Here is a 16,926-nt window from a genome sequence, read left to right as displayed (position 1 = left end):
AGTAAACTGCTTCGTGACTCTGTTTGATTTTATATGTTATTCGTGTGACTATTATTTGTTAAGTGCTTTGTCAAAATAAAACTCGTTAAACCAAAAAAAGGGGAATACGTGTCATGCTGTTCTCTTCGTTGCACGTTCAATCTCGTGCCATAGCTCAAGTATCACTGCCGTTTCACCATCTCTCGCGAACATAATTTCTGGTCCTTCGAGCCGGATCGTTTGTTTCCACATCCGCGTCCGCAAGTTCGTGAGTGACGTGCTCAGAAGTACAGTGCAACCTAAAAGGGAAATCAATGTCAATCAAAATGAGCATGGACGTGTGGTCATTAATAGAGGCTCAGCAGGAGATTCATGGGCGAATATCCCGATGCATGGACAACCTCAAGAAGTTGGGTACGAGCCACATCTCTGTCAGTAGCATCGAAGCCAGGATCGGCATCATTGACAGCTTGTGGAAGAAGGCCGAGGCTCAACATGACGCCATTCGAGCAGGCCTCAAGGATAAATTCAACGAAAGTGAGTACGCTCAATCTGATCTTATTGAAGAAATCGAAAGCACTTACGTGTTGCAAAAAAGCTTACTGGGCGAATATGCTGAAGATCTAAGGGCTGCGTCACCTGCAAAGCATGACCAAAGCCGCGAGAACGCGGTCAAAACTTCGCTTCCTCGCATCAAATTGCAAACGTTCTCAGGCGCGTACGAAGACTGGCCGTCCTTCCGTGATCTTTTTTTCTCGGTTATCGGAGAGAATCCGTCAATATCCAATGTCGAGCGTTTCCATTACCTCGTGCGTCAAGGGAGCCGCTGAAAAATTAATTCGGTCGTTAACTGTGACCAGTGAAAACTATCGACGCGCATGGTCAATCCTCTGCGAACATTATGAAAATAAACGGGAATTGATTCGTTCGAACTTCGCGTCTTTCACCGCCGTGCCCAAAATGAAAGGAGAATCCGCCGAGGAACTCAGTCGCATTCATAATGCCGTCATGACCGCGGTCAATGCTCAGGAAAGCATAGGGAGACCCATCAATTCACACGGCATGGACTTGTTTAACTTCCTCGTAGTCGAGCTGTTAGACTCACGCACACGAATGGAGTGGGAATCCTCCACCTCCGACTCAACAGAACCGCCGGATCATGACACACTCCTTCATTTCATTACGAAGCGAATTCTCACACTCAATGCCGCAAAACCGAAGGCGGTTTCGAAAGGTTGCGGCGACACGTCGCGATCAGTAAAGTCACTGCACACTAAACACAGCGTTGATCATTGGAAATGCGCACTGTGCCAAGGAAAGCACTCTGTCATGCAGTGCAGTGAGTTCAAAACGAAGTCCGCCGTCGATCGGAAATCCCTCGTAGAATCACACCGGCTCTGCTATAATTGCCTCGGGAACCACCTGATCTCCAAATGCCAGTCAGTCAAAACGTGCTTGACATGCAAAGCCAAGCACCACACCATGTTGCACGACGCATACGTCTCGTCCAACACCAACGAGGTCACCACGCTCTCCGCCGTGCGTCGACCCTCAGACCGCAAGGCAATTCTCCTTGCGACCGCTCGTGTGAACTTAGCTGATCGTGTCGGGGACCTCCATCAGATAAGAGCTCTGATCGACCAAGGCTCCGAGGTGTCCATAATCTCAGAGGCGCTAGCGCAGCGTCTGCGCCTACCTTGCTCTCGCTCTGCAATTTCCATCGTCGGCATCGGCGGAACCCGATCCGGCGCAACCCGTGGCAAGGTTACGCTCAACCTATCATCTTCGGTCACGGGAATAAAACTCACTGCCGTTGCCCATGTGCTGCCTCGTCTCTCCGCCTACCAAGGCCCGATTGCCAAGGGGTCTTCGTCGTGGCCGCACATCCACGGCCTCACGCTCGCAGATCCCAAATATTTCGAGCGCGACCCGATTGATTTGCTCCTAGGCGCCGAGGTCTGCTCGACCATATTCGTAGAAGGTCTCCGCAAGGGTGGCTCTCAAGATCCCATTGCCCAGAAGACCACTCTAGGCTGGATCCTGTCAGGTGGATCCGACTCTGCATCAGTCCGGGATCAACGAGCGGCCTTCCAATGCACCATCGACTCGGAATTGGAACAGCTAGTGCACAATTTTTGGGAACAGGAAAAGGAACCATCCATTTCCGTCTCTCTCAAGCCAGAGGATGAGAAGTGCGAAAGCTTCTTCTCGCGAACGCACACGCGAACCGCAGGCGGAAGATATGTTGTTCGCTTACCGTTCGCATCTTTGCCGCCTTCACTCCTTGGAACTCGAACGTCTGCCGAGCGCCTTCTGGCTGCCATGGAGAAGCGGTGCCATCAAGATCCAAAGCTCGGTTCTCTCTACCAAGACTTCATGCACGAATACGAAAATCTGAAACACATGAGTCCAGTGAGAATCAGCAATTCCTCCATGTGTTACCTACCCCATCATGGAGTTCTCCGCGAAACCGGTTCCAGCACAAAACTCCGTGTCGTATTCAATGGATCTCAACGCATCAAATCAGGGGAATCGCTGAACTCTCATCTTCTTGTCGGCGCAAATCTGTTGCCAACTCTGGCCGACATTCTTCTCCGTTGGCGTCGACACCGCTTTGTCTTCATCACCGACATCGAGAAAATGTACAGGCAAATTCTCGTCCATCCAGAGGATCGTCGCTTCCAACGAATTTTGTGGCGTCCGTCTGCAAATGACAAAGTCACCGAGTACGAATTGAATACAGTAACTTACGATCTCGCTTGTGCTCCATTCCTCGCGGTCCGAACACTGAGACAGCTGGCACTCGACGAGGAATCACGTGGCCCACAGGGAGCAACAGCTTTGCAACGCGACTGCTACGTGGACGACATCATCACCGGAGCCAACACCATACATCAAGCACTCTCACTTCAATCGCAACTACGAAGGATCTGCACGGCGGGCGGATTCCCATTGCGAAAGTGGGCAGCGAACAATGCCGCCCTTTTATCAGGCATTCCCCAGGATCATCAACTTCTTCAGGCTCATCATTCCTGGGAAAGGAGGCACTCTACTCTGGGGCTGCGCCGGCAAGTGATGACTTCTCCTTCGCCATTCAGCCTCGCATCTCAACGTCGCTCACCAAGAGGCGAGTCCTCGCTGAAACTGCGCGGCTATTTGATCCACTAGAATGGCTCTCTCCTGTGATCTCCAGGGCCAAGATCCTGATCCAGTCAACTTGACTAAAGCGGCTGGAGTGGGACACACCTCTTCCAGCAGAGGATGCTAAACAATGGCAGCTTCTTTTGACAGAGCTTCCTTCTCTCAGACAACTTCGCATCAAGCGCTGGCTACGGACGGGAAGCGACGAGACACATATCGAACTCCACGGCTTCGCTGACGCTTCAGAAAGAGGCTTTGCTGCTGTCGTCTACCTCCGCACCACGTCCGTCAACCACCCCTCTTCGCACCTCTTGGCAGCCAAGAGCAAGGTTGCTCCCATCAAGCCCGTGACTCTTCCTCGTCTCGAACTCTGTGCCGCCGCCTTGTTGGTCAACCTCATGAGTCACATTCGATCATCGCTGGATTTGTCGGCAGCATCCGTGTATCTCTGGACCGACTCCAAGGTCACCCTTCACTGGATCAAGGGGCACGCTTTTCGATGGAAAATGTATGTTGCCAATCGAGTATCTTCGATCCAGCAGAAGTTACCCAACGCTCACTGGAGACACGTCCCGGGAAGAGAAAATCCCGCTGATTGCGCCTCGAGAGGGATCTCACCGAAAGACCTCCTGGATCATCCCATCTGGTGGACGCGACCCAACTGGCTGCGCCAGGACTCATCGCAATGGCCAAATGGAGGCGGCGAGGACCCAATCGAAGATATCCCTGAAATAAGATCAACTCTATCAGTAACCACATATCAAACCACCACCGAGCCAGAAATTTTACTCCGGTTCTCACTCTTACACAAGCTCTTACGAGTTTCAGCCTGGTGTCATCGCTGGCGTCGGACCAACATCCACGCCCATGATGTCACACTACATCCTGGCGAGATCGATGCGGCTCTTCTCCGGTGGCTTCGAGTAGTTCAGGAGATCCACTTCGCCCCCGAACTCGCTGCCGCTCGCAAATCCCGTCCGATGCTTCATCGAAGCCGCCTGTCTAAACTGGTTCCCTTCATCGACGACCATAGTATACTGCGAGTCGGAGGCCGACTGAAGCACGCAATGCTGCCCTATGACGAACGTCATCCCATGATAACGCCTCCCGACTCGTGGCTAACCAAACTCCTAGTAGAATCCTGTCACCGTCGGACATTGCATGGCGGTGCGCAGCTAACACTAGGACTCCTTCGCTTGCGATGGTGGATACCTCAAGGACGAGCCGTTGTAAAACGAGTGCTCCACAGATGTGTGACGTGCACCCGCTGGCGAGCTCTCTCACCCCAACCTCTCATGGGCGATCTTCCTCGAGGTCGAGTCACACCGGCACGACCGTTCCTCAGGACTGGAGTCGACTACGCCGGTCCAATATTCATCCGCACAAGCAAGGGTCGAGGTCATCGAGCACACAAAGCATTCGTAGCAGTTTTCATTTGTCTTTTTTCCAGGGCTGTCCACTTGGACGTTGTTTCAGATTATTTATCTGAAGCATTCCTCGCCGCATTCCGCCGGTTCATCTCACGCCGAGGCCTGTGCAAGGAAATGTACTCGGACTGTGGCACGAACTTCATCGGCGCCGACAAGGAACTGCGAAGAATGTTTAGCGCTTCTTCTGCCGACAGTCACCGCATAGCACAGGCCATCTCCCTGGAGGGAGTGTCCTGGAGGGAGTGTCCTGGCGTTTCAACCCTCCCGCCGCACCTCACTTCGGCGGACTCTGGGAGGCGGCGGTGAAGTCAACAAAACATCACCTGCGACGGGTGATAGGAGACTCAACGCTGACCTTCGAAGAGATGAGCACCCTGCTGGCTCAGATAGAAGCGTGCCTCAATTCACGCCCATTGCAGGCCCTAACCGACGACCCTGACGACATATCCGCACTAACACCCGGACATTTCCTCATAGGAGCTCCGCTGCTGGCACTTCCTGAGTCATCCTTGCCGAAGAGGCGCCAAGCAGACTCTCACGGTGGCAGCTACTACAACAGATGCGTGACCACTTTTAGTAACGGTGGTCCTGGGAATACATCCACTCACTGACGTCTCGACCTTAGTGGATCAAAGATCACCGCCCTCCAGAAGTCGGCACGTTGTGCCTCATTCGCTCAGACATCACTCCACCCACTCGATGGCCACTCGCCCGGATCATCAAGACGCATCCCGGAGAGGATGGCGTCATCCGCGTGGTCACGTTACGCACCGCTTCCTCAGAACTTGTCCGACCACTTACCAAAATTATTGTACTACCGGCCAACGACAATTTACCGCACTCGGATGCGTGAGATCACATTCAATTCCTAAAACCTTATATTTACCTACGAAACTTGTTAACTCTTACTACACCGCTGTATTATACGATCTCGTTCTCACACGACAATCTTCACTCATGAACCGCGTTATCAATCTCTCTGTTTTTATTTTTTTTTCTCTTTTCTCTCTTCGAGCACTTTATCACCGTAGAACAGGGGTGTCGAACTAGTTTTTTCAAGAGGCCAAATTTCAAATTTGATTATTGTCCGCGGGCCAAATTAATATCAAATTATTGCCCTCTTTGCGTTAGCCAGGGATTACCACGTGGAGGTGGGTCAATAATAATCCCCATTTTTGTTTTTGTTTTTTTTGTTTCTTTTTAATTTTTTTAGTTTTTTGTTTTTTTAGTTTTTTTTAGTTTAGTTTTTTTTGTTATGTTTTTTTAGTTGTTTTTTTAGTTTTTTTGTTATATTATCATTATATTATCAATTTAGTTATGTTATATATATGTATTTCTAAATACGAATTAATGTGAGAATTGCGATTTGCTATCTTTGATTATCTTGGTAAACTCAGGGTTGTAACTAGTAGTAGCAGCAATCAAACAATCTTCAAGATGACGGTCAGTTAGACGACTTCGAAACTTATTTTTCACATAATTCATTTTTGAGAATGTAGCTTCGCAAACATAAGTTGATCCAAACATTGTTAATACAAATAAACCTATCTTTCGCAAATTAGGATAAGTTTCATCGGGCAAATCAGTCCAAAATTTGGTTATCTGTGTTGCTTGATAGCTTTCCTTCAATACACTGCTTTCCTGTAATTCGATAGTTTCCAGTTGAAGTCTTGCTTTATCAATATAACTATCGAAAAGATGCATAGCTTGTGTAACCCAGTTACCATTAGGTTTCATAGAAAACGGATTTTTCAAAGCAGTAAGCAAATCAGAAATTTGGTTAAATTCTGAAAACCGCGAAGAAAATTCGATCTGTACATCTTGTAAAAACTTAACAAAAATGTCCATGTCAATGTCTTCATCAGGATTTCTTTCAATATGAGTTTTCAATGAAGGAAAGTGAAGCAGTTCCTTCGAATTTAGATCGTTTTCGAACAATTGCAATTTCCGCTGAAATGATTTTATTATTTCGTATACATCACAAAGAACCTTATTCTTGCCTTGCAAATGTTTGTTCAGTTCATTAAAATGGAAGAATACATCGCCCATAAAACAAATTTTGCTAATGTTCTCTATGTTACTCAAAAACTGGAAGTATTCATTAGCAATTTTAGTATTTCTGGACTCAAGAAAATTTCGAATTTCTGGTAGTAAGCATATCAATCTATTCAATACATTGCCTTTACTTAGCCAGTGAACATCATTGTGAATAAGCAAATCTATGTATTCGCTATCACATTCTTGTAAAAATGATCTTAATAAACGATGTTGTAGAGCCGAATGCGAACGCAAATAATTAACTATTTTCATAACTATTGTCATGACATTCTTAAGATTGTTAGAAAGTTTTGCGCAAAGAACAGATTGATGAATTATGCAGTGAAAAGGTATAATTTTGGAATTTAGATTTCTCATGAATGCAATGAAGCCATTAACTTTGCCAGTCATAGCCGGTGCACCATCAGTTGTTATCGAAAGAATATTGTCAAATAAAAGATTGTTAGACTCCATGAACTTTTGTAAATTTTTAAATAGTATTTCACCGGTTGTGTGATCGTGAAGCGGCAATAATGTTAAAAGTTCTTCTTTGAATTCACTCTTCCAAAGATATCGAACATAAACTGCCATTTGTGAAATATCAGAAATATCAGTTGACTCATCAAGTGCAAGTGAAAAGAATTTTGCTTTCAGCAGATCATGCAAAATATTTTCTTGGACTGATCTCGAGCAAGACTCGATTTTTGCAGCTACCGTGTTGCGTGACAAAGGAATTTTCTTGAAAGTTTCGGAAACTTCTTTTTTATTTTCGAAAAGCGTATTCGCGGCTTCAAGTAAGCATAACTTAATTACTTCAGAGTGAGAAAAAGGAATCATATTTTTTGCTATAATCCAAGAGATTCGTAAAGAGGTTTCGGCGCATTTTTCCTGCTCAGTCAGAGCACGTTTCATTATTAAATTTGATTGTTCACGTGAGTTTTGAAGCGATACTATTTTTTCATTACGCAGAGGTCCTTTTGGATATTCTCTGTCATATTTAGCGGCATGTTTTGAATTGTAATGTCGCTTCAAGTTTGCGACCTTGTTAACCGCCACGGTTTCATTGCAAATTAAGCACGTTGGCTTGGCATCTTTGCTATCAGGGAGAATGAAGAAATACTCTTCAGTCCAATATAATTGAAAAGCTCGATTCTCCGAATCAACTTTTCGACGCTTAGGCCCGAACATTTCGATTATCAGAGAAGCAAGAAACGCAGATAGTTTTGAGCGAAATTGAGTAAAAACAAGTGATAGCGGCAAGTTTGCAAGTTTATACGAGCAAGCAAAGAAATGTGAAAAATCGTATTCCTATTTGATTAGAATCTCGCACGGGACTCTGAATATAACTGAGATTGCCTCAACTTTACTCCCGAACAAAGAAATTCAGGATCGTCGCATGAGAGCTGCACGAAACAATCGACGAAACACGTCCTTATTGTATCGATATCACTCACGCTACTCACGTGCGTTTAGCCGCGCTCAGAGCCTAGGCACGTCCACAAGCCGACTCGCGAACCAAAGCGCTCCAGCGATAGTGCGAAACAGAATAAACAAAAAAGGAGAGTTTATTCTTTTTTGTTTAATCTCCGCTTCATTCCACCGAGGTGACGGAGAGATCGAAGACAGAGCTGCCAGATCCGAGACGCAAGCAACCGGCAACCGTGAGTGGAGGGGGTAACGGGCATGTGAGCGTGAGCGTACGTGTGAGCTCGGCGCTTCGGCGAGCTCACACGTACGCTCACGCTCACATGCCCGTTACCCCCTCCACTCACGGTTGCCGATTGCTTGCGTCTCGGATCTGGCAGCTCTGATCGAAGGACTCCAGCTCGCGAGCCGGGGCTTGGACGGGTCTGATTTAATACTTATAAAAAAAATTGTATGCATCATTATAAGGTTTTCTAATAATATTTCTAAATTTTAATATTTTGGAATACGCTTGCGGGCCGGATCGATAGGCTATGCGGGCCGGATCAGGCCCGCGGGCCGGACGTTCGACACTCCTGCCGTAGAATTTCGCGCTCACCGTCGTTTATCACTTGCACCTCATCTTTGATTCTCACTACACTCATAAAATCACTGTACACATTCATATTATCCACCACTATAAATCATTTATCATATTCACTCTCCACTTATTCTCTCGAAAGATTCGTATGAACTGAGCAACGCGTGTCATCATACTACGTCACGATCGCATCCCATTCATTGATTGCGATCTACAGCTCATCAATCGAATCGTTTGCGACACCTGTCCGTACCAGCATACATTCGAAAATTTCGTCATGTTCTGACAAGGCGGGCGGGATGTCCGAAATTCATTATTAGCATTTTGATTTAAAATCCGCATTTTTCACTTTAATAAATTCGAGAATTCGAATTTATCTGGCATCGAGAACTTCTCGAAATTTCTATTCACCAAAAACACGAACGTTCGAGTCATCTTACATCCTTTTTTTTGCCGCATAAGAAACGCTCGTTATAAACATTTGGCAAAACAATGCCAACCGTCTCTACAATCAGCGCAACGTACGGGCATGCGCACCCATACGTCACGATCAGCTGAGTGCCAATCAGCTGATCGAAAAAGATCACGCGCATGTCAACCGCTAAACATCGATGTCAGACCTCATTGGCGGCCAATAATGCGCGGCGCCCTGAGGTCACCGCTAAGATATAAAATTAATTGAGTTGCAACGGGCCCAATATTCCGCTTGCTATATAATGGGCACCGCGCGGGGACCCGTCGGAGTCTTGCACTTTTCGGAGTCTCGCATTTTTCGCTCTTCGTAGTCAAACCGCTTTGCTAAACCGCTCTGTTAAAACCGCTATTTCGTTACGACCGCTTACTCACACGGACCTTCGCAGATCTCTCTTTTGTTACACCGCTAATCCACCGCTTACAACGACCGCTATTTCTGTTCGACTACGATTATTCGCATACGCTTCCAGTAAACTGCTTCGTGACTCTGTTTGATTTTATATGTTATTCGTGTGACTATTATTTGTTATGTGCTTTGTTAAAATAAAACTCGTTAAACCAAAAAAAGGGGAATACGTGTCATGCTGTTCTCTTCGTTCCACGTTCAATCTCGTGCCATAGCTCAAGTATCACTGCCGTTTCACCATCTCTCGCGAACAATGTATCTAATTGAAAATTATTCGAATAAAATGTTGGGTTATTTAATGTGATTTTAGTCGTAAAAACCATATTAATTCTAAAATTATGTTCAGTAAGATAAATTAAGTAATGTAAAAATTGTAGTTTCTAATACATTTTCAATATTATCAATTGTGGTGTTCACATGACATCTTCTGGTACATTTAAATATGTGAAAGAAAGAAAGAAATTATTTTAATATGTATAATAAATTAGGATAATTTGTTTCACTGTACAATATATAGATCATTTAATATTAATTATATCGATCATATTTAGATCTTAAAACAAAGCAATTCGTTTTTCTCTTTTAAATTCAAAATTGGAGATTAATACAGTCGATGTATGATGTGATTATTGCAGTAAGTGTTAAATAGTTTCATGACTTACTATTTGTAATTTAATATAAAATCCGCAATATATTAGTGCTATTTCATATTCTGTACAAATATTTATTTGGACAACACATAATAATGTATTTTTATATATCATACAAAGTATTGAACTTATTTTGAAAATCATTTTCATTTTGTCGAGAATCTATAATATATAAATGCAAGATAGAATTTGTGATAAATTTATTTTAAATTACAAATCCTATCAATTGCTTCAACGTATTTGGCTAGTTTATTATTGATTTCATATTTAGTTTTGAATTTCTTTTTAGGAAAATTATATATATTTTTTGAGGGAAAATTTTTATAAATTATTTTTAGCGATATTTTTTAATTAAACGTTTTGTTGCATACAAGGTGGAATATTTTTTATGTACTTGGCGTACTTTTTTTACCTTTGTATTAAATTTTCTGTGTGCGTGCGTGCGTGTATGGGCGAGCATGACTTTTATATGCTCACAAATTTACTTAATATTTCACACATTACTGCATATTTTTAAATTTTCATAATAATTAAACGATACTAACAATTGAATATTAAAACAGCCTTAAAGAAATAAAAAAAGATTTAAATATTATTATATATTGATGATGATATCTTTATTCGTCCCCTTGAGGATTGAAGGCGCTTTTTCGAAAAGCGTACCCGAACCTCTTACAAACCTTTCACATAAAAAGAATACAGAATCCGCAAACCAAAATAAACAAGGAAAATAACAAGAAAATATAAAATAAAAATAAAAATAAAAATAAAAATAAATACAGTATAATACAATAAACCACAGTGAAAATAAAGATAAAGGAAAGCGGAGAAAAATAAAATAAAACAAAAAATAAACTAAAAATAAAAATAAACCATAAGCATACTGCATCAAACATAGCACCTATGTTGTGATTCGCCGCGCAGGGAAGACACCGCCTGTCCAACAACCGCTCGCTTTGCTTAACACTAACTTATGACTATCCTCGGCTTATGACTGCCTTACATTCTACCTTACAAACTACCCTATCTAACCTAACTCAGAGAGAGATCTACCCCTAACTTTTCGATTTCCGGTTCCACATACTCCACATATTCTCCTTCACTCCACACACCCCCCTCCATTCACCATACCCTCTCCTTCCACCTCTCCTCCATACTCCCCCTTTTCCTTCTCTCTTTCACTCTCTATCTCCCTCATCCACCATTCCCCTTCCCCTTCCTGACTCAAGATCTCTTCCATTCTTTCCCACCAATTCCCCTCTTTTCCTCCTCCTCTGCATTCTCCCAGTACATGCTCCCATGTCTCCTCTCCCCCCCCACACCGCCTACACTTCCTTCTTTCTTCTGATTCCCAATATCTCGCTCCTCTCATCTCGTTATTCAACCTAAATCTTATCACCCTCCTCCATCTACTCTCCCCCCATCCCTTTTCCAGATATGCCGGTATTCCCTCCTCCTTCACCTCCCCATACCATCTATTGTACCTTGAATCTCTAATCCTTTCCCATCTTTCCTCCTTTTGCATCTCTCTATCCCTCTGCTCCCACCCATCATATACTTCTTCTCCCCTTCCTCTTTTCTCCTCCATCTCTTTCACTTCTTTTCCCCTGTCCTCAAAAAATTTCCTCCTCTCCTCTTCCCACGCTGTCATTTCCCCTCCCTCTCGTATCTTCCTCTTCATTTCCTCAAAGCATCTCCTCGCTAAGCCTCCGCCTCTCCCTTCTTCCAGTTTCTTTTCAAATCCTACTGCCCTTTTCCCTGTCCCTATCCTAAACTTCTCCTTCCCAGTCTCCATCCTTACCATATACCCCGGTGTGCACCAATCCACCTCTAGCGTCCACCTAATCCATCTTTCCTGCATTGCCTCCACCTCTTTCCATTCCCTCCACCCCCATATTTCTGCACTGAACTCCATTACCGTTCCTACCAACCTCTCACACAGCCAAATTCTTCTTTTCCAATCTCCCGTAAACCTCCTTTTACCTATCCCCACACCTGTCTTATCACCGCCCCTGCCTTCCTTACCCTGTCTTTCACATGCGCCTCCTGTCCTCCGTTCCTTTGCATTTTATATCCTAAATATGTGAATTCCTTCACCTCCTCTATCTCTTTCCCTTTCCATCTCCACTTTGCCGTCTTCCTCCTCCCTCCTCCTTTCCTAAACCTCATAACTTTCGTTTTCCCCACATTCACCTCTAACCTTTTCCTATCCATATACCCCTCTAATTTCCCTAACATGTGTGCCATCCCCTCTTCATTTTCTGACAACAGCACCATGTCATCCGCATATGCCAAGCAATATATTTTTTCCTCTCCTAGTTTCACACCACCCCATCCTCCCCTTCTCAACACCTCCTCCACATCCGCTAGAACTAGGTTGAACAAATATGGACTCATTGGACATCCCTGCCTCACTCCTCTTGCCGTCCAAAAATTCTCTCCTATATTCTCTCCTATCTTCACTCTACTCCTTGTCTCCCTATATACCTCTTCTATCCTACTCCTTAATCCTTCCCTAACCCCTCTCCCCTTCATTGCTTCCATTAACACCTCCCTGTCCACCGAGTCAAACGCCGCCTTTAGATCCACAAACGTCGCAACCACCATTCCACCCTTCCGCTTTAGCTGCCTATTCACCAAAAAATTTAGAACATAAATATTGTCTATTACTCCTATCCCCTTTCTAAAACCTGTCTGATTCTGTGGCACCATGTCTTTTTCCTCCATCTCTTCCTTCAACCTCTCTGTTAACACTCCCACATACACTTTGTATAGCGTTGGCATCAACGTTACCCCTCTATAGTCCTCTACCTTCATTCCTGCCCCCTTTTTCACTAAAGGAACAATTATTCCATCCTTCCACTGCTCCGGCCACCCTTCTCCCCTCCAGACCCTGTTACAGAAGCCCCAGATCCACTCCTCTATCCTTTCTCCCCCCACACTTCCATACCTCGTTTGGCACCCCATCCGCCACCGCCGCCTTCCCCTTTTTCAACTTCTCCAAAACATACCTTACCTCTCCTCTCCTCAGATCCTCTTCTCCATCCTCTGCCCTCCTTCCCTTCCCTCCTCTTAACACTCTACCTTCTACCCCTCCTAACAACTTCATAAAGTACCCTCTCCATTCTTTCCCTTCTATCCCCTCGTTGATCCCCTTTCTCCTTTTCCTCTCCTTATTAACTATCCCCCATACCTCCCCTTCCGTCCTTACTTCCTGCGCCTCCTTAATCCATCTCTCGTTTTCCTCCCCTCTTTTCCTTTTACAACTTGTATTCCGCTCTCTCCTTCCTATACCTTTCCCCCTCCCCTCCCCTTTTCCTCCACTCTCTTAATGTTCTCCTCACTTCTCTCCTTTTACCCTCACATTCTTCATCCCACCATCCCACTCTTTTCCTCCTCCCATTTTCTCTTTCCTCCTTCAATTTCTCTCTTATCTTCCCTATTTTCCTTTCCAACTCTTCATCAACGCCCTTGTCTCCCATTAATTCCCAGTCTACCTCCCCTCTTATTTTTCCCCTCCTCTTATTGTCCATCTCCCACCACTTCTTTCTTTACTTCCCCACCCTCTTTCCTTTGCCTTTCCTCCTTTCCCTTCTAAAAATACTACCAATGGATGGTGATCCGACTCCACGCTATCCCCTACTTCCATCCTCACCACCCTTTTCCTTACCTTTTCCTCCCCTACCACATAATCAATCACTGATTCTCCTCTTCCCCCCGTATATGTAAATTCCCCCTCTTCGTCTCCTTCCACCGTTCCGTTCAGAATTCCCCATCCCCTTTTTTCTAGTGCCCCTATCAATTTCCTTCCTTCTTCATTAACCTTTCCATCTTTTGATTTTCTTACTATTCCTTCCTCCTCTCCCTCCTCTATACCTCCTCCGAACTTCCCCGTCCTCGCGTTAAAGTCACCCCCTATTAATGTCCATTTGCTTTCCTCCTGCTCCTCCAGCCATCCCTCCATCGCTTCTAGCTTTTCCTTCATATCTCCCTTCACATACACTCCTACTATCCTCCATCTTTCTTCGCCCACCCATACCTCTACTGCCAACACCCCCTCCTCTTTTTCCTCTACTTCAATAACCGAGGCTACTCCCCCCTCCTCTTTTACTCCAATAATTATCCCCCCCATCGGTCTACCTTTTTTACTCCTTTTCTTCGCTAATTGTCTCTCCCACCTATAACCTTTTGGTAACATCCGCTTTACCCTGTCCCAACTTTTCCCATCAACCCAAGTTTCCACCATCACAACTACCTCCCATCTCTTAATTTCTTTCCAAAACTTTTCCTCCTTATTCTTTACCCCCGCTACATTCCAGAAGCCTACTTTCCACTCCTCTTTTCCTCTATCCACTTTCCTCCCTCCCTCTCCTTTTTTTCACCCTCTCTCCTATCCTTTTCCCTCTCTTTTCTCCTTCCCCCTCCATCTCTATTCTCCCTCTCATATTCTATTCTTACATCTTCAGCTCCCCATTCACTACCTCTCCTTTCCCCTTATCCATTTCTTCTCCTCTTAACTACCCCTTCCAGTTTCTAAGCCTCCCCTCCTCTTCGTCCCATCTCCACCAACAATCATTGATTCTGACTTTTCCGTACCCTGTCCATACTCTATTGCCTTTTTTCCTTTCTTCCTCCGCTATTTCCCCAATTCTCCATTTCATCCTTTTCTCCCCCCACGTTAGATCATCTTCTATTCTGATCTTTTTCCCCTTTAGTTCCTTCTTTTTCTCCATCACCTGCCTCTTCTGCTCCCTGCTCCCTAGTCTTACCACTACCATTTCTCTCTCCCCGCCCTCTTTCCCCCTAATCCTCCTAATCCACTCAATCCCTACCTCCGCCCCTATTGCCTCAAACACTTTCATCACTCTCACTTCCAGATCTCCTGTTCCCCCCTCCAATCTACGAATCACTATGTTGTTCCTCCTTTCCTCTCTTTCCTTTAGTTCCATCTTCCTACCGATTCCCTTCATCTTATCTACTGTCTCTTCATCCAGGCCTACGCTTCCTCTTATCCTCCCCACCCCCACTCCCTCTGCTACTTTCTCCCTTTCCCCCAATCTGGTTTCTAATTCTTTTATTTTTCTTTCCATGGTCTCAATTTTTTGCCCTATCTCCTTCTTTTCCTCTCTCCACTCCTTATCCCTTTGTAATATCTCTAACCTCAAATTCCTAAACTCCTCACAAAATCTCTCCATCATTTTTTCTCCCATTTCATTTATCATTTTACCTATTTCCTCCTCCAACCACATCCCCTCTTCCCGCAATCTCTCCGACTTTCTATTCCTCCTAAACGTCCACTCATCTTCCTCCTTTTCCTCATCTCCTGATCCCTCCCTTTTCCTCTTCAAGAAGGCCTCAATACATCCTGTACTACCTTTCCTTGCCCAGCTCCTCTATCTTCTTTGGCCTTCCTACTTTTTTCTTTCCCTCTTCCCCTCCCGACCTTCTCTCCTCACCCTCTTTTAACTTTCCTTCCCTACTGTCAACCTCCATCTCTTTTCCGTTCCTCACTACTCAAATCCTATCACTACCTAGAACTATCTTCCGCTATCCTACCTTGCTTCTTACAGACTCTATGGCCTGAGCGAGCTGTCCCCGCCGACAGCACCTTCCCTAGTGTCTTTCCTAGTGACTCTACACCTGCCTTCTACTCTCTGCACCCGTGTTCTACACTCCCGTCGCCACGTGCCACCCTACCTCCTAACCTCACTGCCTCTTTCCCTCTGTATTTTCTCTTCAGCTTCCACTCCCCTTCCCTCCACTTTCTCCTTCGCCACCCCTCTCTTTCTCCCTCGCAGCCCACGCCACACTCTCAAATTCTCCTCTCACTCTGACCGCTACTTTCTCACAATTCACTGACCGCACACTCTCATACCTGCCACTCACACACTCTCCGGAACCGGAAGCCAAATATTATTATATATTATTATAAGCATAATTATATTTTGTGAAATTTAAATTTCAATTTTCAATAAAAGAGCGGCAATAAGATTATTTTCAATCATATTTTGACAACATTGAAGAAAGCTGTTCAAAATAATAAAAATTTTAATCCTCATCTCAATGAGTTATAAAGACACACTTACCGTATCGAAAACTACGTCGCGATTGACTTTGCTGTTCGGCCAAATCCAATTAATCAAAGATATTCCCTCTATGAATGCATTTGACCCGAGTTGATTGACATCTACCAGTGTAGAAAGATAACCGCAAAACGACACCAAACACATGATCCCAATCAACTTCACACTATCCATGAATGGTTCAAAAAATAAGAAAAAATGAACAATGTGAAATGTATAGGAATAGATATTATATTATATTATGTATGTATTATATAGAGGAAATAAGTAGATTGTGCGAGAATGAGATGTACGCAACTGCGCGTAAAAGTTGATTATATACTATTTATTGATGCATCGTTATTTTATATCTCTGTATATATATATATATATATATATATATATCAGAGCTAGGCAAGAACTGCACATTTCGGCCGATTTTCAGCTGGCTCCGCCTAGCGCGTCCCCCCTTACCTCGCCGTCCCGCGCAAAACCTACGAGCCGCTCGGCGCTCAGGAGCGGGCGTATGGCAATAGCTTTCCACGTCACCCATGAGGTACTATTGTTGACACGTTTTTTTTTAAGTGGAATCCCCAGTAGGCCTAATCCACTGATGACTAAAACGACCTTTTAACTAATTGCGCGGAATTATAAATAATAATTGATATGATGAAAATTTATGACATAAATATGGAATTGTTAATTGCAAATTACATATTTTTTCTTAAAAACAACTATGTTT

At 44.5% G+C, this 16,926-nt stretch overlaps 2 protein-coding genes and 1 pseudogene across 2 annotated transcripts; all 3 read left to right on the top strand.

Annotated features, from left to right (window-relative positions):
- The first annotated feature begins 939 nt into the window (after nucleotides 1-939).
- Nucleotides 940-3,147, top strand: LOC145974291 (uncharacterized). Its single transcript, XM_083104088.1, has one exon. The coding sequence runs from the start codon at nucleotides 940-942 to the stop codon at nucleotides 3,145-3,147; it is 2,208 nt and encodes a 735-aa protein (XP_082960214.1).
- A 371-nt stretch (nucleotides 3,148-3,518) lies between these two features.
- On the top strand, nucleotides 3,519-4,047 carry LOC145974290 (uncharacterized). Its single transcript, XM_083104087.1, has 2 exons — nucleotides 3,519-3,869; nucleotides 3,949-4,047. Exons 1-2 carry the CDS (start codon nucleotides 3,519-3,521, stop codon nucleotides 4,045-4,047), a joined length of 450 nt encoding a protein of 149 aa, XP_082960213.1.
- Nucleotides 4,048-4,126: 79 nt separating this feature from the next.
- LOC145974289 (uncharacterized) lies at nucleotides 4,127-4,856 on the top strand (annotated as a pseudogene).
- Nucleotides 4,857-16,926: the final 12,070 nt, after the last annotated feature.

The sequence above is a fragment of the Camponotus vicinus genome, unplaced genomic scaffold (genome assembly GCF_025532165.1).
Source record: "Camponotus vicinus isolate PSW18456_S1 unplaced genomic scaffold, iyCamVici1.0 SCAF_7, whole genome shotgun sequence".
Lineage (NCBI taxonomy): Eukaryota > Metazoa > Arthropoda > Insecta > Hymenoptera > Formicidae > Camponotus > Camponotus vicinus.
This window is presented reverse-complemented; position numbering and strand designations above follow the sequence as displayed.